General features: G+C 38.6%; 1 protein-coding gene across 2 annotated transcripts in view; it reads right to left on the bottom strand.

The window, feature by feature from the left end:
• EMB3142 (nuclear pore complex protein (DUF3414)) overlaps positions 1-26850 on the bottom strand; it is a 75546-nt gene that overhangs the window by 32167 nt on the left and 16529 nt on the right. For both annotated transcript variants that reach the window (XM_010251797.3, XM_088893198.1), the window contains exons 6-13: positions 20411-20570; positions 9711-9796; positions 9455-9577; positions 9151-9378; positions 8887-8976; positions 6786-6947; positions 1183-1299; positions 898-1104 (exon numbers count right to left, since the gene is read on the bottom strand). In XM_010251797.3, coding sequence (XP_010250099.1) covers positions 898-1104; positions 1183-1299; positions 6786-6947; positions 8887-8976; positions 9151-9378; positions 9455-9577; positions 9711-9796; positions 20411-20570 — 1173 coding nt within the window. The remainder of the gene's footprint in view (positions 1-897; positions 1105-1182; positions 1300-6785; positions 6948-8886; positions 8977-9150; positions 9379-9454; positions 9578-9710; positions 9797-20410; positions 20571-26850) is intronic.

Genomic DNA, 26850 nt, shown 5'->3' with positions numbered 1-26850 from the left:
ATTTTTTTGAGAAAATTACATCTTTTGACTACTAACTGATCAGAATATTAACATCATAAATAAAAAAAGGGAGTACAATAAGTGGAATAAAGAGAAAATAGTACACAATTCCCTACTCTAATAGGATTATAGGACCTGAATACACTACCAGCACCTCTCCACTATGGATTCTAAAAGACCCACAAATACCTCAGTCTCAAGGATTTCCCCTGCTGTAGTCATCAAGGTTCATTTTGTTACAAAATATAGGCATAACTGCATAGGCATCCAATCAACAATGCTATTGACCCTTCTTCAGATCAAAGTAACCACTTACTCTAATAATACCATCTAGGTTAAACATAAACAACTCCAATTTTCATTCCCAATGACCAACGTGGGGATAACATCATTTTAAACACAAGATTATTATATAATAAATCCAATACCCAGAACTAGTCCAAAATGATTAGCTCAGGCTCAGCATACTAAAATTAACAACAAATATTATAAGTACATTCTCAGATTCATAAAATGGTATGTTTACTCTTTCAAGGCTTGTCAGCAAGCTGTAGCATTCAGTAACCAGTTCCTTCTACTGTTTCATTAACCATCTTGATTTAACCATATCAAATACTCATGCTCATGTTGCATGTAAATACACAACATAAATGCTAAACCCACAGTTTCAAAAAAGCAAGCCCAAAACCATTCTGAATATAGAACTACAGTAACATACACCACCGCAAATATACTCTGCATGCAAGTGCAGTAACACAGAGACATGCATGCTATAATGTACAAATTTAAACATGCCAAGAAAAAAAAATTATGGCAATGGAACTATTCAATATTTACACAAATAAAATAACATAAAATCATGAATCAACAAAATAAAGAGAAGAAGAAAGTCAAAACCTTCTGAAGAACATTCAAGTATGCTATAAGTGCTTTTGCATCGCCCTCTTGAAACTCAGGTAACATAGCTCCAGCACTTTGAAGGGATTGTTTGAACTTCTGTTCGTAAATGGATAAACAATCAAATAGAGTATTCCACCCAACAGAGCGGAAAGTTTTACCCTGAAGTAATTCAAAAACCTTTGAAGCACCCTCCTGAGTGGAAGCCTGAAAAAGTACACCAGATTAAAGAATCTTATACCATACAAAGAATGGTATAGGGAATTAAGAAGAGTGTCTACATACCAAGGTACTGAGCATTTTCAAGAAAGAAACAAGTGTTTGAAAATTAGTATGATCTTCTCCAGCAAAATTTGCAAAAGTCCACAAGACATCATTGCCTGACAAAAGATCCGGTTCCTTCTGATAAAATCTCATGCATATTAGATGCTAATTATTTTTCATCTAAAAAAGATTATGTAAATACAAATAGTGAAGCAACATAATAAACAGAATATTGGAACACCAGAAATTAAGCTTACACAACGAAAAAGCTTAAAAAATATGCAAGCAGCAAGAAATTTACTCACAGCACAATCAATGAATGCTTTTTACCCCTGAAAAAACTTATCCAATCAAATATCTAATTTATAAATAAATCCACAGACATCACATCATACACAAAGCATGTAGGAGTATTTCATTAAACAAATTATAGGTTGCCAAAAGCAATCCAATCAAACTAGAAATCATCAGGGTTGCAGGCCCAGATATGGACAGGATGTGACAAGATGGTTCCTTCAAAAACATAACAGTCATAGTTGTCAAAATCTTGTAATTTACATACCATTCATGATCTAAACCATAAACTCTGATTTCAGTCTTACTGCTATATCCTTTCCTAAAAACCACTTACAATTACTGTTTGAATCTCAGGAATTGATTCATGACAATGACAATTTATCCAATTCATCTCACACTGGTATGCAAAAGAAAATGGATTAAAGCCTGAGAAAACCAGTTTGTGCCAATTCATATGATTCATCTCAGAATACTAGATCAGTGTCCAGTCTATTCCAAAAATCCCAGATAGCTTGGACCATCATGCATAATGATGCTACAATTTATCTGATTCATGTGATTCAGAACCATTTCGATGGCGATCTAGTGCTGCAATTATCCTTTCTTCACCATTAATGTTTTCAATGGGCTTTTGTTTTAAAACCATTACTAGAAAATTTTTAATGTTTCCAATGGCCTTCTTCCCCTCTAAGAGTGAGGTGTATACGGTAGGGGCGTACCAACCCCGCCTGATCTTGCAGGATCTTTGGGCTGCCAAACGAGCATATTTTCCTACTAGATACTCTGGCTTTCCTTGACAAGCTAGTTGCAGATCGAAGTCAACTAAAGATTGTTTTATCAAACTTTGCCTGTGCCTGACTGTTATCTCTCACTGTTCACCACTCCTGCTTCAATACCTAAACTGCCAGAGAAGGAAACAGATTTCCTCCAGGATGGTCCCCATCGTGAACAGAAGTACAACTTAGTTGATGTACTGTTAAGAATGTGAAACTGAACTAAGACCAATTAGAATTATAAGAAAAGTCCTTCAGTCCAAATAGCATTGGAGTCTAGGTGAGGAAACAAATACACTACGGAGAAGGTTATTGCAAACAAGTACTGAATAGCTACTTTTGCTAGGACCCTTTACTCGTGTTGACCACTTATGGCCCAAGTGTTTGGAGGGATATACTGAACTATTAGGAAGACTTGAAGAAAATAATTTTACTTTCAGTTGGTAGGGGTGATCCGGTTAGCCTTTGGGAAGATCAGCAATCTAGGGCTGTTAGATGTAGGAGACTAGGAGTGTTTAGAGACTAAGTGTCATACGGTGGATTTTCTCTGCACCCATTCGAGAAGGGGGACTCTTTAAGAGCAGAATTGATCGTTGCGATTCATGGAATGCATCGAACAAAAGAAATGCACATAAATAAAGTAATAAACTAATTATGAAAGATGACTCAAAGGTGATAACCGGATAGCCATTGAACAGGGAGAGAGTCTTATTGCAATAGAATGCAAATCTAGTGTTGCAATAGAAATGCAAATCGAAGTCCAAAGGGTAAAACAGAAAGCAAATAGGATGGTTGATGCAATAGCTAAGCAAGGGGTAGGTATAAATGAATCAATTGTTTTAGGCCCAGTTGTGATATGAATATATAAGAGGTGGGGTATGATGTATACTCCTATGGGTGTATGAATAATTGCACATGCATATATTTTACTGTTCATAATCAGTAAGATATTTCATTATTTATCAAAAAAACTATGGTATGATTGCTAGCAAGTAGCGTAGAATAATCCAAACTGAAACAAATTTACATGATTAGGAAGCCAACAATCTAGTGTTGCTCCTACAAGCATTAGACCAGAGTTTTAGGTGATTGATAACCATATTTAGACATATATGGGCTTATATATAATAAAAAACGATCTAAGAATATCCAATTCTGACATATGGATCCTCCTCAACTCAACTAATGACTTAAACTTGATGCACTCCCCTTCAAGATGCATGAGCAAAAATAGGCAATGGATTGGCTACTTCTTTCTCAAAAAAAAATACTAATTGCATGTCCTCAGTGTTTCTGAAAGTTCGCCTTAGGCACACATAGACACATTGATCAAGCTCATTTTATGGGATTCACATCACCTAGTTTATTGATGGGTTTGATAAATTAACAACGAATTATCAACATAAATAGATGCCCTTTTTAAAGATCTAAAGGGTAGAATACTCAGACACCTTAGTGAGATAGGCATTAGTGTACGAAAGGAAGGATAAGGGGGAACTAGGTAATAGGTAAACTAATAGAGTGGAACAAGGCTTTGCAAGAAAAATGGTTATGGAACTTCACAGGAGGTTCTAACAAGCTTTGAGACAAGGTAGTTATAAATTTTTCTTTCTGATGAATAACAGAACCATTTCATTAGATTAATGAAAAAGTACATGGGCGTGGGGAGATAAACTCTCTTAACTACCCTAAAAAAACAAGGAAAATTACAGCACAGCCCAAAAGAACTGATCACTTCCAACTCCTTGTTTGACTAGGAAATCGGTAAATGAATTAGCATAGCACTCCTCTTAACCCACTGCAGCCTCACTTCCATACCCTGTGTCAGCCACTTTAAGAGTCTCCGATCATTAATACAAGGCCACATACCATCATCCTCTTTCCGTAGCCAACCTATTAGGCTAGTACCACTTTTGAGTCTCCTTCAATGACCAACCTGTTAATACTTAATTCCTTAGCTCTTTTTGCACCCTCCAACACAGCCATAACCTCAGCCCGAAGTGAGTCCCCAAAATCAATCGACCCGAATACATAGCAATGACTACACCTTCCTCTGTCCTAAGAACTCCACCAATCCCTAAAGGCCCTGGGTTGCCCTCACTACTGTCATCAAAGTTCAACTTAATGAAATTAGAACATGGTGGACTCCATGCAGGAAGGACATTTCTACTTGGAGCTGGATCTGCCACTTCCAACTATTCAGCAGAACAACTGTAGGAATATCATCAAATAGGTCCATTAATTTTATCCAATGAACCGCCCTGGTAGTAATCACGGAATCACCTTAATAATTTCCCCTCTATTTCTCTCCTTTTGGGCTCCCATTGGAAGGCCCATCTACTCGACCAAGGCTTCTGGGAAAACATTCTTCCCCACTCCTACCCAACAGAAATCTATGTTTCACTTGGGCTCTGTGACTAGTTCTCCATCATCAATGAAGTTAGGAAGGGATGGCTAGTGACATATGGGTCCACTGACTTCTTGAGTAAGACCACATGGAACACATGATGCAACCAAGAGTCAGCTAGGAGCTCCAATAAATAGGCTAGGGCTGGCAATCTTGACCCCAACCCATTCTAGTGGTGGGTCAAGATGGGTCAAATGACCTATTATGGTCAGGGGAGAATGGTTAGGGTGGGGTTGGGATGAGGGTTACCCATTGGGTCGATTGAGGGTTAAGGGGAAATTGAGAAAAACAAAAAAAAAGGACTTAGGGTTTATTGTCTCCAATATTTGGCCTCTCACTCACTCAGCCGAATATATCACCGCCGGTAAAGTAGACGATGGAATACCAAGCCTCTTCTACTCCTCCCTCAGTCTGTCGAACGAGATCGTTGCTGCCAAGATCGTCGCCGGTAGAAAATAGTGATGGCATAGCAAGCATCTTTCGCTCCTCCCTCACTCCGTTGAACAAGATGTTGCCACCAAGATTGTTGTTGATGGAGAACACTAATGCGCTAGCAAGCTTCATCCACCATGCACTGGCCCAATCTTCTTTGAGTTTCTCATAAAAACGGGGGTCGTTCTTCCTTGTGCTACATCCAAAACGTCGACAGTAGACAAAGGCGCACTCTCTCTCTCTCTCCTATGGCTCGCTCGCTCAATTTTTCTTCTTCTATTTGTTTCTTAGAAAACAGGGGGTTCTTCCTCCCTCCTGTGCTTGATCTAGAACGTCACAATCTTTTCTGTTTATTCAATTTTTTCTTGTTTATTTTTGAAAAATACATTTTCTTCAATTCTTGATTATGTTGTGTTTTTATTGAAATATATGATCATTTAATTTTTCTATATTTGATCAAGTTTCAATAATTTTTGCACTTTTCTATAAATTTTTGTTTATTAATATTTCTATAATGTCTGTTTTTTTGCAATCTTTATGTTTTTTTCTATAATTTTCGTTGTTTTCTTCAATTTTTATATTTTTGCAGTTTTTGTATTTTTTCTGCAATTGTTTTTTATATTTTTCTGATTTTTCTGCAATTTATGACAATTTTTTGTTTTTTCTTTGCAATTTTTGTTTTACATGAAATATATATTTTTTGACATTTTGTGTTTTTATGCATTTTTTATTTTTACTTAAAAAATGAACTTTTGTGTTTCTTAGTTGCAATATATAATTATATACTTTGTGCAATTAAAACATAGAAAATTAAAAAAATAAAAAGTTAAGAGGGTCAAATGGGTGGGTTACGGTGGGTCAGGGTCAAAGTGGGTTGTGATCCACTAACATGGGTGACAAATGGGTTAGTGGGTCAGAATGGGTGGGTTGGTACTCAACCCTCATCCAACCCAACCCACCCATTTGCCACCCCTAAAATAGGCCAGGTTGCCAATCCTCTTTATTATGTTAAAGGGACTGAACGTTGTTAGACTTAAACCATTAACAAAACTGGAAAGGCCAGCAGGTCACGGGTCAAGCAGCCCAACCAGTGGGTTGACCCAAAGACCAGTGACAAATATTGACCAAATATGCATGTCATCATCACCTAAGCCTTATACCAACTATATGGGGTTCACTACATGAATCCAAATGAGCATCATTGAATCTCAGAAAATTCTGGTAGGACAAGGATCAAATCCAAAATCAAGTTCCCAACAACAAATTTGGCCAATATAAACATTAGAGAAATAAAAATAAACACAAAAGGTCATAGGATCAACTCTCTTCATTGACATTTTATACATTACGAAGAAGCAATGACCCAAGCAGGTCGTTGAAAATCGGCTGGGTTGCTAAAAACAAAACACTTTTTAACAGTTCACCCAAGTTAATAGCAGGTTGACAGTTTCTGAACAAAAAAATGAAAACCAGAAAGCCCACCATTCCCAAGTCTGATAGTTCAACCATCCAGTCCAGCCTGAGTCTAACAACACTAGTTTACTGGATAAATATGGGTTATTATATAAATTTTTGAAAAAATAAAGAAAAAAGCCAATGCTCATTACTGACTAACCTTATAGTTTTTTTTCTTTTTGATAAGTTGCTCACTACCTTCCTGGTTTATACATATGTTCTTGAACAATGTCAAAATTGTAGATGGAATTGAAACTAACCTGGTAGATCTCGCTAACCATTTCCAATAGGGAAACAAATGGCTGAGGACTCTTTTCAACTGTCTGCTGGGAATTCAAATCAGAATCATGTCTGAAGTCATGTGATCCAGCCATTAGGTATGGACTAAGTGCACTCATAGCCTTCTCCTTCATTTCTTTCACCTAACAGAAATGATTCTATAAGCACATAAAGATGACAAATAGAAAAATAGAAATGAAAAAAATATTGCATTAAGAAGAGAAAGAGGGAGGGGGAGGGGGAGGAGAAAGACCAAAAAAAGGAGAAATACAGATGGATAGAGGTCAAACACATTCGTTTCTAGTTTTATCCACACTATTCTTTTTCCTCATCAGTAACCGAGAGAAGTTGCTATGGAATCAAGAAATAAGCACATGAATCTGATAGATGACCCTACTGAACAATGCAAATGAGAGCTAGTCCCACTGTTATACTTCCCTAGAAAAATTATCCCCAGATGCAAATAACAGCTATAATGTAAGGGATATAATGCCAAATACAAGGACTATCGACTTTTTTCATCAGTAACAAAAAATCATTAACTTCAATTTAGGTTACATTATAAACATCACATTATAGTGTATGGGTATCATTTCCTCATCCATTAGAAACACCACCGAGATTACATTACAACTTTGACCAAAACAAATGTTTCCTTTGAACCCCTTGTTTAGCCAATGACAGATTGCTCCCAATTCTTAGCTACCGCCAAACTCCCTTCAAGTTTGCCTGTAAGTCCAAACATCTGAACTTTTATTGCTCATCCAGAATATTACAACCTTAGAATCCCCTTCGACCTCCACGTGTTGGAAGATAAGTTGTTTAGCTATACTCAGTCCCCATAATACCACCATTACTTCAGCTCTAACAGAATCTCCCATGCCATTTGGGCCTGAGTATAATGCTATCACTTTGCCCCATCTGTCCCTGAACACACACCCTGTTCCTGAGGGTCCGGGGTTACCAAGTGAGCTTCCATTAAAGTACAATGACTGATGTCTTCCTCCCTAAGAAGATCATCAGCTAGAGCAGTTGCTGATCTGAGAAGCTAACCAAGGTGACCTCAGTCATCTTTTTTATGCTTTTGGAAAGTGTTTCCATTTTACTATATCTATTTTGGAAAGATACTGGATTCTGAGTTTTGTTTCAAGTGTTTTTATTGCTGTGACTTCTCTGTGCCAATACAGACATTCTATGGGCAAGATTTATGTACCAATTTTGTTTGTTCATGATATTCTGGTAAATAAAAGAGAGAAGAAATTTGGCCACCCTCCCTTTTATTTCAAGGAAAATAATGCAAATGCTAGCCTCAAAAGGGAGGTAAGAAATGAAATTTTCACGTTTACACTAACAAAGGCATGAACATAATTATGTTAAATAATATCTCAAAATAGTCATGGAGCCTTATGAGAGACAAAAAAAAAAGAAAAGAAAAAACAAAAAACTCTTATCTACTGGCATCGTTCTCAGACCTGTAAACAGCCAATGAATATATTTGACTAGATTTCTGATTCTCTTTTCTTCTAACTTTTGAACATGCAGACCTTGTATAGATAACATCTCTTGATTTGTGCTGATTTACAAATCATCATCAGCGCCATCCAAAATCTTTTTCTAGATTATATGGCGTCCAGTGCATAAAACTGTTATTATCTTCTCAAATTCTAAGATAAGGATTTTTTGGTATCTGATAAATAAAATTCTTGAATGAGGACAATGAAACTTGTAAGCAGTTAAAGGTGTGTTTGGAACTTTGGAATACTTCTAGAGAATTAATTCTAATGAATTTTGTGATCCTAAGAACAATTTTTTAGTCAGGATGTATGAAAATTGTTTGAACTAATTCTTTTTTGGTCTTAAAACTCATTCTAAGATTTTTTTTAGCTTCAAAAACGAATCACTTTTGGCTGGAAACTCATTCTTCAAATAGTTTTTTAGAGAGAGAAAGAGAAAGAGAATTCTTCTAATAGTAATTCTTTAGAGCAGAATTTTAACCAAACATAGCCTTGTTAATCAAGATAACAGTTGGAAACAGCATCTCACAAATTCTGAGAATGAAACAAACAATCAAGAACAACTAACCTTGTTTCTAGCAAGCGGATGTGAAAGGAAGCATGTAATCAACTTGTGCAGATAAGCATTATACATATAGATCATATCCTCATCATCATTCTGTTCAAAGAACAAGCAGAAGAGAATCAAGATTGGAGCATGTTCATAGGGCCCCCCGCCCCCCAACACAAAAACACATTCAAAAAAGGAAAAGAAGAAGAAGAAGAAACAAAACATGTCACCCATTTCTAATACCTACAATTCAAAATAATTGTACCACATTAATAACCAAACCTGGTAGGCTGCAGTTCGGAGAATTTTATCCAGAAAAAACTGGAAAACATTGTTTCTGCAGACAACTTCCAGACATGAATAAACGTTTCCAAGATCACGGGATGAAGCACCTGAGATTGTCTCCCTAGCAGTAATTCCATCTTGTGTTAACATCAAATGTACAATCCATGCAAGTCTTATTCCATCAACAAACCCCTCAACATTTGGATCAGTTCCAGTGGACATAACCTGCAATAATGAATTAAAATTTAGCAATAATCTAAGAGAAAAATCAAATGACAGCAGCAGTAAACTTTAAGCTTACAAGATCTTGAAATTCACATCTGAAAGATGCATCATGCGACAGGACAGATGCCTTATCAGGTACAGTGCTTAGAGCATCAGATATGAAAGCAATAATGAGAGAAAATAGAAGACTGAATGAGATCTGCAACGAAACAAGTAATGTTTAATGAGGTAGAAGAGGCACCACCACTTCTTAAGGATTGAAGACTACAATAGAGGTCATGTAACAATATAAAAATGAAACGAGCCTGTTCTTCAACGAAGAGTAATATGACCTGAAGTTTGAGAGGAACGCTACCACTATTAACTTCAGCGGAACAATCTTTTAAAAGAGCAAACACGTCCTTCACATCCTTTGGACCTGCAAAGAACCAAAAAGTAAAATCACCATCCAAACAATAACATTCCCTTACTAAGTACAATTTATATCTTGCTCAATGATGAATTTATTAAATAAGAAAACCATGTACAACAAGAAGCTGTACACAGGAATTTATGAAAAACTGCTTGAGCAGCTCTATACCCCCCAGCCCTGCTTTAAAAAAAGATTTTTTCATGTACAAAAAAAGTGTTGTAGATCCTATTCTTGAATAATTTGTTTAGAGAAAGCCAAGACATCATTTTGTCCACTATTCTCTGAAACACTGTGTCAGGAGAATTGTGTTTGTTGTTGAAAACTCTTGCATTTCATTCCTGCCATAAACACCAAAAAACAGGAGATTGGCTTCAATTAGGGCAAGCCCGTGCTCACACCATCCCAACAGCCTCTTGCAACCTTGCACTGGGAATATCTCCCCATGAAATAAAACACATGAGTGTGGAGATATTCCCAATGCAAGGCTGTAAAGGCTGCTCGAATGGGTGTTGCCCTGATGGAAGCCGAACTCAAAAAACAGCTACAGGCACCATGTTCCAAGCCACCTTTCCTTTCAAGGATAAACCCCTAAAATCCAGCCTTTTACAAAATCCATAACTGACTTCAGGCAGCAGCTCTTTATTTCAAACAGGTTCCAGATTTTAAACCACACTTCTTGGGCAAAACTGCAGTGTAACAGAAGGTGATTCACAGATTCCACTTGAGCCTCACAAAAGACACAGGTAGTGGACGTCAACTGCATCCCTTTTCTGATCAGATTGTCTCTGGTTGAGAGTCTATTCAGGCAGGCCAACCACACAAAAAAGGCCACCTTAGATGGAAGATTCTTGCACCAGATGACCTGAACTTGGATATTCTGCTCTTCTGACCATGAGAAAGCCTTATAGAAGGATTTAACTGAAATCCACACTCTTCTATCAATGCTCCCAATGTCCACCTGAGTGTCATATAATCTTTGAAGCAAAACCAACATATCTTCTACTTCCCAATCATTCAAAAGTCTTCTGAACTGAGGATCCCACACCACACTGCCATTTAGCACTTGCAAATCCTCAGCCACACTAGAATTTTTGTCCACTGCCACCTTGGTAATCGCATGCATAAACCCTTATTTAGTTTCATATAGAACACTCCCAATGATATTCAAATGCATAAACCCTAATTTAGTTTCATATAGATATAGGTATCAAGATAAAAGGATTGTTACCGGGTTCTGGTCCTGGGCATCTGGTTTCTTGGTGGACTTAATATCCACCAGGTTGTTTCTCTTAATTAAATGCCAGTTATATTGATTAGTAAAGCAGGCTCCAGGTATTGTTGAGTCTGTAATAAGCAAACTCACATCTGATAATGGTATCCAGGTGAGTGCTTTGTTTTCCCTTTCCTATCAGGCATTACTTGTTCACGTGCATCAGACGGGTCAGCTCAAAGCATTGGATAATTAAGAGTTCAGAAGATCAGTGTTAAGTTTCAAATAGATCTGATTCAGGAAATATCAGGGATTGTTCATATATTTGGTTTTTTCTCCCATTTCTCCCACAGATGTGCTCACTATACAATTGAGAGTAGGATCACAGGTCCACTCTCACCATTCCTTTTACACGTCCATTTATAGGAGATCAATCTCTTTAAACATAGAGTGCTTGGAGAGTTGATTCCCTTCTGCTAACTGCTATATCAGTGTGATAATAAGACTACACTTCGATGGAAGCTCAAGTTGTAACCCAGGGCCAGCCGGGTTTGGAGGGGTTTTCCTCAAGTCTGATGGGATCATAGTTTCTGCATTTGGTGGAGTCCAAAGGGGATCTTAAACTCAACTGAAGTGGAACTGAAAATTCTTCACATGGATAACATCACATAACAGTTTTGGTTCTTCTCCTTGGCTTTTGAAGCAAACTAAAAGATGCAACAAGATGATGGCGAAGAGTGAGGAGCAAATTCTGGTGTTTGCCTCATTATTTTAACAATATCAGGGAGTGTTAGAACCAACACAGTAGCAGATAGACGTGCAAAAAAGAACACCAATGTTCATTATTGGAGTTGGGTTTTTAGGGGGGTGGTAGAAGGTGTTTATAGTCCATATTTGGGTACTCACCATTTTGATAAACAATACAATCCAATCACATCTCCTTTAATAATTAAAAAGAGAGAAGAGACCCTTCGGTTTGATTTTTGTTTTCTCCAAGCAATGCCTTATTGAACACCCAACAATCAAACTTCAGGATAAACTAACAATGATTTAATATCAAACATTACTAGAAGCTAGAGTTATGAAACTACTGTCATAGAAAACATCACTGAATTGTGATATACACCTTAGTGCATCATATTATGGTGTGAATCCATGCATGGGAATGTGATCTCAATAGTCAAAGTTACCATCTATAAGTGAGGTACAAGGTTATAAATAATAGTAGTTTCCTGTGTGGTGCATCTCTCCGGATGTTGGAGGTGTCTTCTTTCACAAGCTACAGCCCTCTACATGTGCCCATTATGCATGACAAGGAAAGCAGTTTTCAGGGATTGAATTGATCTTTGTTGGTAACAACATGAATCCCCCATTAGAGTCAAGTGATTCCACTGAACCAATGGGTTGAGCAAGTCCCTGAGTACCCTACCACTTTAGCTCCTATTTACAAGTTTTTGATTCCACCATCAACAGTTCATCATTTTCCCCCATTTTCATCTTCAGCTTGCATCAACTACAAAGGCCAATTTATATAAAATCTTTCTGATAGGAGAACTTACAAGGAGTCAAGTTACAAGGTCATTAGCATGTGATGTCTTAAGGGAAGTATCATCATTTTAGTATAAGTACAGCTGAGCTGATTGTAGTCGTAAAAATGAATAATATTCAGAAAAGGAAATCAGATGGTTGGCTGCATCATACAACCAGATCTAGTATCCTAACATATCTATTTATGCGTAATGGTAAAAAAAGTACTAGAAATCAGGGCATAAGAAGATTAAGGACTGGGACCAAAAATGAAAAAGGCCTGTCCCAACAAAAACAAATGTTACCCTAAAGTAAATTCACCTTAAGAGCAATCACCCAATGGGTGGGAAAGAAACTATCATGGAATTGTTGTATTGCAACAACTTGGATCTGCCCACTCCTCTCCATAGCAGTATTTTTTACACATAAATACATAATTGACCCAGACATTGGACCATTCAAACTGTCACCTGGATGTCAAGATGGTCCAGTCCAACCACAAATCCATGGGTGGGAAAAAGAAACTAGCATGGAATTATTGTACCCAATACAACTTGGACCTGTCCACTCCACTCCTCCCCAAATCAGTGTTTCTAACCAACCTAGATCATTTGAACATTCAACCTATCACCAAAAGGTCAAGACAGTTCACTCCAACTCCAAACTTATCAAGCAAAAAAGAAAATGTTGACCTGATCAAAGGAACCTCCTCTACTACAAGCTAGGCTCACTTGGTCCAATTTCCAAGAAAACCCTCTAGGCTCAAAATTGGACAAATTCTGATTTAGTCTAGATTGGGAAAACCATTGAGAAGTAATGATATCTAGAGATTTAACTAGAGTAACCTCAGACCACTATCCTATCAAATTAGGCTTTCAAGAATCTTGAGTGGAACTTTTATCATTTACATTTGAGAATATGTAGTTAACTCACCCAAACTTTGTATATAAAGTGAATGAGTGGTTGAGAGAAGATTTAAGAGGCATTAAGTGGAAAGGGGTGTGGTTTCACAAGAAGTTATAGAAGGTAAAAAGCTAAAAAGGATTGGAATAGGGATCATTTTGGAAGATTAGAAAAACAATTAAATGTGGTTTCTCAGATTGAGCAATGAGCAATTGGGTGTAAAGGAGAGCCAAAAAAACCCTAGTGAGCAAGAAGGATAGAGGTGGATGTTAAAAAAGGAGTTGGAGGAGGTCCTTTATAGGAGAAGGTTTGTTGGAGACAAAAGTCAAAGGCATAAATGGATCAGGAAAGGAACAAGAATAATAGACTTGTTCATGTATTAGCAAATGGAAGGAGAAGAAAGAAGTGTGGCAAAATTGTAAGTGAAGGGAGAAGTGATTTCTAATCAAGGAGATAGCTAAGGTGTTTGTGAACACTCCAAATCCATTTATAGAAGACCTTTCGGTGAAAGAGTGTGAAAGGAAATGACTGGCCGTCTTTGGATGAAGAAATAGCAAGATGATTGGAAAGGAATTTTTAAGTAGTGTGCAGAAGGACCGGGAGGGCTTGGGTATAGGAAACTTAAAAGAGAAAACTAAGGTTTTACTAGGTAAGTCGTTTTTTTTTTCTAAAGGTCTTTACTAGGGAAGTGGTTATGGAGGTGGCCTATGGAAACTGAGAAACTATGGTATGGATTCATGGCTAACGGGTGGAATGCTAGCATATCCTTTAGGTCTGCTTTCTCTTTTCCTTGAAAGGTTATCCATAATGTGCTTCCAATGTTTCAGATCTCTATCAGGTATAGCCGTATAGGTTGGTTTCAGTAATAAAATTCAGTTCGGGGAGGAGCTATGTGTGGAGATGTCCCCCTTAAAGATCATTTCCCGTCTTTATTTTCAATCTCTACCTTCAAAAATGAACCAATTTCTAAATGTCATGTCTTCCTCTTCCTTTGATTGGGACTCGGGGTTTAGAAGAAGCATTAGGGAGTCTAAACACCAAAGGATTTTGAATTTGTTGCAACTCCTAGGAGTCTACTTGGATCTTCAAAAGCCTGATAGTCATGTATGGACTCTCCACCCTAGGGGCCTCTTCTTATGTACTTCTTTCTTTGATGTTCTTTGCCCTCCACAATTATCCCTGCAATCTTTCCCAATGAAAGAAATCCATCATAAGATTGGAGCCTTTTGTTGTGAGGTTTTCCATGGGAAGATCAATACTTTACACTCTTCATAAACAAAGGCCTTACTAGTGCTTATCCCCTAATTTGTGCACTCTCTACAAAGTTGGTTGTGAGACTTGTTACCATTTGCTAATCTCCAGTTCATTTGTTGTTTGTATTTGGGATCGGTTTTTCTCATTTTTTGAATGCAAGTGGAATCTTCCTTCAGGCGTGTTAGGAGCAGCCCAACTCTGGAGCAGATTCAAGAAGCTCACTCTCCTGAGATTGAGAGCCAAGAAGGAGAAGAAAATTAGCAGAGAGAGGGGAGGGAGAGAGAAAAGAGGGAAATGATTTGGAATTTTGGGAGCTACTATTCATCTCCTTTTACAACTCTTTTATACATTTGTTGCAAATCCAATTACATCACATTAAAAATGCCCGTAAGCCAGTCCAGATGACACAGACATCTCACATTAACATGCTTGAACCTTGGATGGGAATGAACCATTCCATCTGAACCACCTCCTAGCTCCTAAATGCTCAAGTTGGGCTCTGCGCTTCCCATGGGTTTGGGCTACCAATTGGACTACTGTCTAACAACTCCCACCCCCTAAGATTGACCTGGCCTCAAGGTCAATGTGAGAAAATTCTTGTTGTAGTTGGGAATAAGACTCCCACATGGCATTTTCAGGGGGTAAATGGGACCAGAGTACTAGGGCTTCCGTAGCTTCCGGCCATGACAAACCCACCTAAAGTCCCATATCTAAGCTGGTTCAACTTGTAAAAACCTCCCTCAGTAAAGTTAGGTAAAACCAGGCTGCCAATTGCATTTGACTCCAACAGTTTCTTGAGTAAGGATACACGGAAGATGGGATGTAGGTGCGAACGTGCTGAAAGGTCAAGTTGATATGCCACCTAGCCAATTCATTCAAGAACCCGAAATGACCCAAAGTATCATGGGTCTAACTTATGTCAAGCCCACCGTGCCACACTCACTTGCTTATAAGGCCGAAAATGAAGAAACACCACATCACCATCTAGAACTCCACCTGGCAATGATGATTATCATAGACTGCCTTCATAAATTGTCGGGCACAGTGCAAATTGAACTTTAGCTCCTGTAAGATATCATCCATTTATTGCAAATGCCAATCAATAGAAGCTTTTGATATGGATCCTAATTAGTAAGGGAGAACAACTGGAGGGTCCCTCCCATAGAGAGCCTAGAAAGGCATTATGCTTGCTTCTGAATGAAAAGTAGAGTTGTACCACCACTCAACCCATAGGAGCCAGTGAAACCATTGCTTGGGGTGATCACCAACAAAAGAACGAAGATATGTTTCCAATCAACGATTGAGGACCTCTATTTTCCCATCACTCTAAGGATGATGCGTATAGTGTTGCAGCAGCACTCCTTGTAGCCTGAAGTACTCACAGCAGAAGTTGCTTACAAAGGTAGGGTCTCAGCCTGACCCAATGGACCTAGGTGTACCATGAAGATGGCCAATCACTCTAATGAAGACTTCAGCAAGAGAGGCAACTGTGAATGGATGAAAGAGATAACAAAGTAACCATACTTGGTGAACCGGTCAACCACCACCCAAATGACAAACTTCCCTAGGGAAGGAGGTAAGCCAGTTATAAAATCCATAAAGATGTCCTCCCAAACTCGTTGTAATAGGAAGAGGATTAAGAAGACCAACTGGAGATTGTCATAATTATGGCTTTAGAAAGTGTCATACTTAGCTAAAAGTCCCGAAAAGCCTTGGGCATACCCCTCCAATAATAATGTGGCAAGGCACCAGTACGTGTGCAACACTACTAAATGACCACTAGCCGGAGTTGCATGAAAAATCTACGAAAGCTCAAGAAGGTGAGAAGACCCAGGTGAAAGGGCAAGATATCCCTTGTAGTAGAAAGTGTCGTGTACAACTGAATATCCAGGAGAGCTAGAAGGATCCCAAGCCCATTGAGTCTGTATACTGGACAGAGTGGCATCAAATTGGGCCTCTTGCTTCAAATGTTCCAGTAATGGATATAAGGACCTATAGACTTGACCATATACACCTAGGTGACTAAGCAACAAGGCACCCCCTGGCCGCTTAGCCTCACCTTGGCACCTTCAAAATTATGCTATAGATCGAATAGGCTCACATGGAGACACAAGAAGTGGAAGACCCTAAGGACCCTCCTATAACAAAATGAAAAATCGGGCAACGAGAAGTGGAGGACCCTAAGGAAATTTCTGAAGCTTTCTTATACTTCTTTAAAGATCTTTACTCAAAGAAAGAAAACAGAAAACTATCCATAAGCTTTTGGGAAGGGCTTAAACTGTCAGAGGAGAATAGTCTATGGTTAGAAAGAGAGTTTCAAGATCAAGAAGTGAAGGATGTTGTCTTTAGCATGATGGTTTCCCAATTCTATTTTATCAGATTTGTTGGAGCATAATTAGTTCAGATTTAATGCAGGTGTTTAATGATTTCTATCATTCAGCCATTGTCAACAAAGGAAACAATTCTAATTTCATATGCTTGATTCCCAAGAGAAAGGGTACTCTAGAAGCAAAAGATTTCAGGCCTATCAGCTTGACTGGGAGTGTATACAAAATTTTAGCAAAGGTTCTAGCCGAAAGACTAAAAAAAGACCTAGGGGAAATCATTTCCCCAAATCAGTTTGCATTTGTCAAAGGGCAACAAACCATTGACAGCATCCTAATAGCAAACGAATGTGTTAAAGAGAGGAAGATGAATGGCAAACCAGGGGTGATTGTGAAACTCGATTTGGAAAAAGCACACGACAAAGTAGATTGGGAGTGTCTCACAGAAATAATGAGATTAATGGGATTTGGAAACAAGTGGATTCAGTGGGTTGAGGGATGTATAAGCTCCACCTGGTTCTCAGTTCTAATAAACGGGCAACCAAAAGGATATTTTAATGCTAGCAGAGGATTAAGACAAGGCTGCCCCCTCTCCCCATTGCTCTTTACTCTAGTCACAGAAATCTTTAGCCAACTGGTGAACAAGGCTATCTCTCTTGGTCTTTTGAGAGGTTTTGAAGTCAGACGGGAAGCCACCCAGACATCTCATCTCCAGTTTGCCGACGATACCATCCTTTTCCTAGAGGCTGATGAAGAATTTGTATCAAATCTGAAATGGGTCATCACCTGTTTTGAATGGGTTTCTGGACTGCAAGTAAACTTTGCAAAGAGCAGTATTGCTGGCCTAAATCTAGCTGATACTTACTCCTTGGACACTTTCACAGAGATCTTGGGATGTAAGGCAGAAAACCTCCCCTTCCTCTATCTGGGGATGCCCCTTGGAGGAAACCCGAGAAATCAAAACTTTTGGGAACCAATTCTAGAAAAACGTGAGAAGAAGTTAGCCACATGGAAAAGGAACTACTTGTCAAAAGGGGGGAGGCTCACTCTAGTTAGAGCAGCATTGGCAAACCTTCCCACCTACTACCTCTCCATCTTCCGCATGCCCAACAAGATAGCAGTTCAGGTAGAAAAACTTCAGAGAAACTTCACTTGGGAAGGAGGTGGGGAAAGGGGCTCTCACCTTATGAAGTGGTCTCAGGTTAGCAAACCAAAGGAGGGAGGTGGATTGCGAGTAGGCCACTTGAAAGAAAGAAACTCAGCTCTTCTCAGTAAATGGTTGTGGCGATTCCCTCTTGAACCAAATGCGCTTTGGACTGCTGTAATTACTAGCAAATACGGAAAGCACGCCAATGGTTGGGATAGCAAGCTCCACTTGAATCGGGTCAAAGACACCCACCTTTGGAAAGGTATAATCTCAAACTACACTTTTTTCATATCCTTTATCAGATATAAGGTGGGAAAGGGCGATAGAATTAAGTTTTGGACTGATCTATGGTGCGGTAATTCTACCTTAGCCAACTCCTTCCCTCGCCTATTCAGCCTTACCATAAACCAAGAAGCTTCCATATCCCAGGTTTTACCCCCCTTACTTCAACTGGAATCTAAATCTCAGGAGACCTTTAAGGGACCTGGAACTTAGTGAAATCACTAGCTTCTTGCATACCCTGAGAGAGGTATACCTCTCCCAAATTTCCCCAGATCTCCGTGTTTGGACCCTTCACCCATCAGGTAAGTTTTCAACCAAGTCTTGCTTCAAGGCTTTAGTTAGGGAAGATCAAGCTACTGATCAGTACCCCTACAAGAGAATTTGGTGTGCTCATATCCCTTCTAGGGTATGCTTTTTTGTGTGGGAAGCCAGGTTAAAGAAAATCAATACTTACGACCTCCTTCAGAAAAAGAATCATGGAAGGTATTATCTATCTCCCCGTGTGTGCTGTTTCTGCCTTAAAGCTGGGGAATCTACCAACCACATCCTGATTCACTGTGAGGAAACTAGAAAATTTTGGAATTTCTTTCCATCACTCTTTGAATACAGCTGGGTATTCCCAGAAAATGTGATTGATTGCTTAGGGCAATGGTCCGGAAGAGGTTTAAGCAAAAGAAGAAAAACTTTATGGCTGTCTGCTGCTCATGCTATCTTCTGGAGCATTTGGGAAGAGAGAAACAACCGGGTGTTTACCAACAGAACAAAAAACTTTGAGGAGCTGATTTCTATAATCTGTTATAGATGTTTCTTGTGGACCTCCAACTCAATTTACTTCAGAGGAGTTACTTTTGATGACCTTCAAAGAAACGCCATAAATTTTCTTCACTCTAATCATAAACAGCTCATCATTTCCCGCAGTTTCAGATCTGAAGTGGAAGGGGAGACGATCTTGTACTTTGACGGGAGTGCTTTTGGAAACCCAGGTGCTGCGGGTATTGGAGGGGTAATTCAAAACAGAAATGGCAATATCAGATGAGCTTTTAGTGGGCCGATTGGGATAGCCTCCTCAACAAAGGCCGAAGTCATGGCAGCTCTAATCGGCATCAGGATTGCAAAAGACATGGGCTTACTAAACCTTACCATTAAAGGAGATTCAGCCAACACCATTGACTGGCTTTCTAACCCTGACAGTGGGCCTTGGGCTTTAGCCCACTACCTGGCTGAAGCGAGAGACATCCTCTCTTCTCTAAATGCTCATGTAGTCTGGATTCCAAGGGAGCTAAATTCTAAAGCCGACAGTCTAGCTAAATCTGGCGCTCACAGGGATTCCCTTTTTAGTGATAGTTTTTTGCCTATGTAACTTTCTGAGTGCTTAATTGCTATGTACATCTCCTCATGTACCTTTCTTTTCTTCGAATAAAGTTAACTTTTTCTTCAAAAAAAAAAAAGACGATAGACCATGAATACTCTTTTTTTATCAGCAATAACCATGAATTCTCTTGATCACAAAATATCACATTTTGTTTAACACCTAGGAACCTCCGATTCCAAATTCCCCAAATGATAATCATTTCTATCCTTCAACCTTCCTATCCCTAAAAGGAACAAATAATATACACTTATGTTATGAAATACAATATCACATGACAACAAAAGATGAAAAAAAAAAAAGATATATTCAAAACTAAGCATTAAACACTTTGAATATGGTAAACTTATAAAGCTATTATGAAACCCATTATTGATGGATAAAAAACTAAAAAAAAAAACACACAAAACAGAAGAAATCCAAATAAGAAATAAAAGAAAACACAAAAAGAAAGTTCAAAAATGATAACAAAATTAAAGATTGAAACTCCCCATCTAACTTCTTTGCATGCAAAGCTTTATTTCTAATTACTGCAAACATTCAAAAGGCACAGCAAGTTCACAATTACCAGAAAAACAATTGAAAGAAATTCTTAATTGCTTACTTGTCCGTACAACTAAGACAGAAAGGACAAGACAATGGCCAAGGATGAGCCTTTCCCTACAAACAACAGCTCGTCGTTCCACAAGAGCACCTCTAGAATCAAGAACATAATGCTCAGCATGTGGCCCACCCAATCCAGCTGGTTCTTCCCGGTTAAGTTCCTAAAACATAGAGCATATGCAGAAACAAAAGCCATGAGCAACTAAACAAATGCAAACATGCATATACATATAAGTAATGTAAAAAAAATATGTAACATATCAACTTTGAAGCCAAGACAAGATTTATAAAGAATGATAGTGAATTGTAATCTTCTTCAAGTCTGTAATTTAAAGTTTCCTCACTTTGCCAATGGGAGAGAATCATGCAAGGTAAAATCCTTGACTTTTTTTAATTACTCTGCAGATAGAAATTGGATACCCTCTTTAGCGGATTGGCAGGTGGAAGATCCCAATCTCATCAAGAAGGAAACCATTGACCTTTTTGAAAACCTTAACTTCATGGATAGAAGTTGGAGACCCTCCTTAGCATATTGGACTAGTAGAAGACACGAAGATTTAGCTGGAGAGAGTTCAATGAATAGGAAACTAAAGAGGTTGTCTGCTCACTGATGAAGGTAAAGCCCCAGGTCCAAATGGTTTCTCGATGATGATCTATCATGAACATTGGGATGTAATTAAAAAGGATCTTCCAGAGGTGTTTGAAGATGTTCACTAAGCTGCAAAAATTAAAATTGGTAATAATGCCACCTTCATCAAGCTGATTCCTAAGAATGAAGGTGTTGTAGAGATCAAAGACTTCAAGCTAATCAGCCTTTTGGGTAGCTTGTATAAAATTTTGTCCAAAGTCCTTGCGAATCGGCTTACTTCATCAAAGGTATTGTCGCTAAAACCTAAGGTGCCTTTGTTGGAGGTAGATAGATAGTGGATGGGATTTTCATGCCAATGAGGTGATGGAGGAGAGAGATAGTGGAATACAATTGAATTTTTTAGACAAATAGTGGATGGAGAGGGTGGTAAAAAGCTTGTGATAGAGTAAACCAAGGTTCAAAATTTCGATACGATACACCCCGTATCGGGCATATCATATCATATCTTTTGGGTCCTTATAGGCCTATTTCCAGGTGTTTCGAAACCCCACTCTTTTTCAATTAAAAAAAAAACATGTTTTTAACTCCCTAAAAACTAAACTTTGAAAAAAAACTACAAAAAAGAGTTTATGTGTGTTTCTAAGTTCCAATACTCCTCTGTCAATACATAAAGGCGTATCGAAATTTTGAACCGCTAAGTAGACTAGAAGTTTTTATGGAACATCTTGAAGATAAAAGGCTTTGGTGACATTTGGATTGAATGAATGCAACGATGTGCCCAATGTTTGGGCTAGAGTAATAGTAGAAGAGGTTGTAGAAGTATATTTTAGCCAAGCATATGCCTCAGTAATTAAAGGTGGTTGATTTCATCCATCCCAAAAATTTCCAAGCTTGGGCATAGGTTTTTGTGTTCATCAAGCCCAACGATTTTAGGGCCAGGCCTAAGCCCAACGCTTCAAGCCCGACCCATCCTACAACATATTATTTATATATTAAACAATACTTGTAATATATGTTTTATATTATATTATATAAATATTACAAAATAATAGTTATAATAAATAATATAGACAATATTTCATATTGCATAAATTGTATCATATGTTTTATACAAATATTATGTCATATAATATAAAATACTATATATTTTATAATATTTAATTTGTGACTTAAGCCCAAAACCCAACCCAGGCCCAGGCCCAAGTTATAGCCTTTAACATAGGTGCTAAGCCCACTCAGGGCCAAGACCACTCCTATGGATAATAGTTATAGTATAACTATTTCATTGAGTTGATGTAGCAAATGACTACACAACATCATGATAAGTAGCCTAATGGGCATAGATGGCATGCATGCTTCTTCAACAATCTACAAAAGTCAACCATATACCCCTCACAACCAGTCGACCACAATGGGTGCATTATGCATATCCAAACTCCATGGAGAATTGGAGATCACTATAAACCAATAATGGTATGTCCATTAAGAGTACAGCGTGTACATAGAAGAGTTGGCTGAAAGACAGATTGAGGTAGGCAGCAAAACCTTAGTTCTGTTTTTCCTGGGAGGAGAGGATGTGGTGAGAAAGGCTATTGATCAGTACAAAAGGTCTAGAAGGGAGGAGCTAGAAAGAGGAGGGGAAGAGGGGGATGGGAGATTAGTAGGTTCGGTGGAAGAGGAATAGAAGGACTGTTGGAGGGGGCAGGGGAGGTGAGGAAAGTGAAGCTTTTATCATGGAGTGTGACGGGATTGAGAGTTGGGAAGAGGATAGAAGTGGTTAAAAATCTTTTGAGAAAACACAGCCCAGATGTTGTACTACTGCATGATACAAAGTTGGAGTCTTCTGATCTAACGTTAAAGAACGAGATTTGGGGGTCAAATAGAGGAGAGTGGGCCGAGCTGGTGCAGTTTTTTGTTAGGGGGCATGGAACTGTATCCCATCTGCAATTTGCTGGAACATTTGGAAGGAGAGGAGCAGTAGGACTTTTGAAGACAAAACCCGCAGCATGGGCAAGATGGTCGCGGCTGAGGGCAGATCAATGTTAGAATGGTTGTTGATTCTTCCAGAATTCAGTCAGCTAGAAAAGGAGGATTCTGGAAATAGTTTAGGAGAGTTCCTGGATTATCGGATTTGTAATGTGGAGCTTGTTCTTTATTCTGGAAGTTGGTCTATGTATTTGGGTGATGACTTGACACCCTCTTTTGTAACTTCTTTTTATCTTTAATTAAATTTTTATTTTACTTATCAAAAAAATGTGTATATAGATGGTATGCATGCTTCTTCAACAGTCTACAAAAGTCAATTATATGCCCCTCACGACCAGTCAACCACAATGGGTGTATTATGCATATTCAAACTCCATGGAGATTTTTTTTTTGAAGAATCAAGAAGAAAGAAAATTTATTAAAAGAAAAGGTTACATCCTATCACATTGGTTGTCTAGATGACACACCAACAACATCAAGTACATACTTCAATTACATGTCCAGAACATTAAACTGAGAATGCATCTAAATTACAAGGCTGTAACTAGAATGAATACCAGAAATTTTCCAACAAATCAACTTTGGAGACTTATGAACTCTAAATTATCACAACCCCTCCTGACAATCCTGAAGCTTGTAGATCCACCCATTCTCCACCCTCCTCTCCCCAAATATCCAGTTTCAATCTCAAGTCAAAACTTTCCAGTTTTGTTTTTTCCCGTCTTTTCCCATCCCTCAAACCTCTCACACTCCAACTGAGAATCTTCATCCCTCTTCCCCTCCCCCCCCCCACTGTCCTACTCCTCTTTACTCGTTCTCGTCCAAATTTTCCTCTTCTTCCTCTTCCTCATTCCACCCCTTGTTTTTCTCTAGGACTTCCCTTTTTCTCTTCTTTCTTCTTCTGCTCGAATTTCTCGAATGCTATTTAGGCAAAACCTTCCCCTCCCCAGAAGACTAATCCAAGTGATTTCCCAATCTGAACCTCCCTCTCTATTAACTTTTCTATATTTACCTCCCCATCTTGTATTACCTCTGAATCAGTTCAAACAATTTGAGGGGAGTGCACAGTTACCTCCTCTCCTTCCCCCTCCCTTGTTTTGTTAACTTCATTCCTTTCCCCTCTTCCTGACTCTGTAGTAGACCCGATTGTTTCATATCAACCACAACCACAATGTGTACAGTATCTGATATCCAAGATCCTACCACGACCTCTACCACTTCTTGTCTCATATCAACCACTAGGTATCACCACCACCACACCCTCCAAGTAGACGACTACCACATCCTATGGGTCCAATAACTGCCAATACTGAACAATCCATGGTGGGTGAAGATTGTAACTCCAAAAGTCTTGCTATTTGGAGTCTAGAGAAAACAGCTTCCACAGACGGTAGTTTCAAGCTGATGGATGCCTAAAATTTAATATCTCACAGATACATACACACTGAACAATCCATGGTGGGTGAAGATTGTGACTCCGAAAGTCTTGCTATTCGGAGTCTAGAGAAAACCACTTCCACAGATGGTAGTTTCAAGCTGCTGGCAGCCCAAAATTTAATATCTCACAGATTCAAATCCAGGTTTGATACCAGATAAAAACATGGCAACAGAAAAACCATATCTTTGTTGTTGCATCTTAGTAACAACCAACAACAGTGGTAACTGGCTCATATATATTCAGCTCTTCACTTCACACAACCCCATTAACTCAGAAAAATAGTGTTCTAAAGACATATCTCCTTGCTATACGTGAAGAAAGATTGGAACTGATATATATGAGTAATATTGTTGCTCCCAGAGTACATTCTTCTAACCTGATCCCAAATATGCTTCAACTTCAAGGTATCCAAGAAAATCTTTATTTGAACATCTTCGTGCACCCAACCTGAATAAGCAAAGCTACCAAATTCAGGTTTGTTTTCAGTTAGATATCTAGGCTTCCCTTTAGCAATCAAAAATACCTCTATCAATTTGGCCCATGTAGCATAATTACTCCCATTCAATTTAATAGATGTCTTTTTTTTGAAGTAAAAATTTAATAGATGTCATTTGAATGGATAAAATGTCAAAGGTCATCACCACAGCAGGTTTAGACTCCATTCCAATCATTATTTCCAATAAAACAAGTAATAAGAATTGAGTAGTTAACCCACAATTGGCCAGTCACGCACTAGGCTTTTTCAGCAATAATAAAATGTTCATTCACCATTTGTTTAAAAATATACTGCAGCATATAATCTTCACAAACCGATGCATCCCACTATCACCAATTTATACACACATATTCACCATTACCTCTTGGAATCTCCCAGTAGAGCGTCTCACATAACATACCATTCACCAAACATGAAGTGATGGTTAGAACCATCACGACTCACCCAGAACAGCAATCGGCCTCTTTTAATTGTCAATTCCCTCACGAAAGAAACAAGAAAAAAAATGATGATAGATAAAGAGAGAATAAAAGAAGAGAGGTCAAGTTACTTCTACCTACTCTGATACCAAGTAAACTGGTAAAGAGATTGAAGGAGCAGTTTAGAAGAGAAAAGGAAAAGGGTGAGTGCAGAGAAGAAAACCCCAAATTCCTGCTTAGGTGAGACTTGGAACATACTAGTCTCACCTAGCAGCCACTTGTGCTTATATATTAAGCATAAAAGGTATAATAATAACAATCATAAACTTATTTAATATAAAATAAGGACTAGAGTGTCCTTACCTAAAGAAAAAAAATGTCTTTTTTGGTAATAAAAAAAGATTTATTAAAATAAAAGAGAGAGTACAAAGGTGACCAGTAGTCACGTGAGAGAACATGACTAGGAATGGCAACAGGGCAGGTCCCCCTCCCCATCCCCGCCCCGTAGCCAAAATCCCTTGCCCCATACCTAGTGGCAGGGCAGGTTCATGGCGGGCCCCCAAATTTTCCCCACCCTAAGTCAACCACCTAAAAATACATCATATTGGTGATGTTTTAGAAATTGTATCATAGGAAATTAGGAGTATTTTAAACATTGGACTATGGGATCCTAAAGACTTTAGGAATTTGGGGGAAATTTAAGGATGTTTTAGAAATTAATATTAAACCTAGGCATATTTTAGTAATTGATCACCAGGTTCAAGGCGGCTTCAAGAAATTATATGCAAACCCCATCCCCACCCCGTCCCCAGTTCGGGGCAAAAATATTTTCCCCGTACTCGTTTAAGATCGTGGAACACCCACCCAATTCAGGGCAGGGCAGGGCCCCAGTTTTACAAGGAAAGTTGCCATTCCTAATTCCCTATCTACAACTCCTAGCAGAGTCGGCCCAACCTAACCAAGCAAAAACTATGGGTTCCCCACACATACAAAGAACCCACAGAAACACCCACCCAAAACAATCCCTGCACCCAAAATGATAGAAACCATCCACAAAAGTTTGCTTTCATAGAACACACCTCTCAACAAACCCAATAAACTCCCACCAACCAACCAGATACAGCCCTAAACAGAACTCACCCAATTTACCAATCTGAAGTAGGCTCTTTCTCATTCATTGGGTACCACAACTCTAATTCCCAAAAACAATTGTCTTCTACCATCTTCCCCACCTAGAACCAATAAGCCCAGCTGCTTGCAAACTTGGGCTCCAGTCTCCACAATCTTATCCAAATTCACTTTATTTCCAATTTTTCTAACTCTATAAAGAACCATCACCTCTCCTTCTTCAGATTCTTCCTCTGAAACATCCTCCTCCCCCAACAACACTCCTCTTGGCAGAGCACCTTCAGAATGAGGTTTAAAGATAGAGCCTGCACTACAACAGTCTGGAATTTGCGTCGAGAGTGCCTCTCCAATTTGTACTTTCTTCAAGCAAGACTTGTCTTGTTTT

The sequence above is a fragment of the Nelumbo nucifera genome, chromosome 8 (assembly GCF_055504915.1).
Source record: "Nelumbo nucifera cultivar China Antique chromosome 8, China Antique-T2T, whole genome shotgun sequence".
NCBI lineage: Eukaryota > Viridiplantae > Streptophyta > Magnoliopsida > Proteales > Nelumbonaceae > Nelumbo > Nelumbo nucifera.
This window is presented reverse-complemented; position numbering and strand designations above follow the sequence as displayed.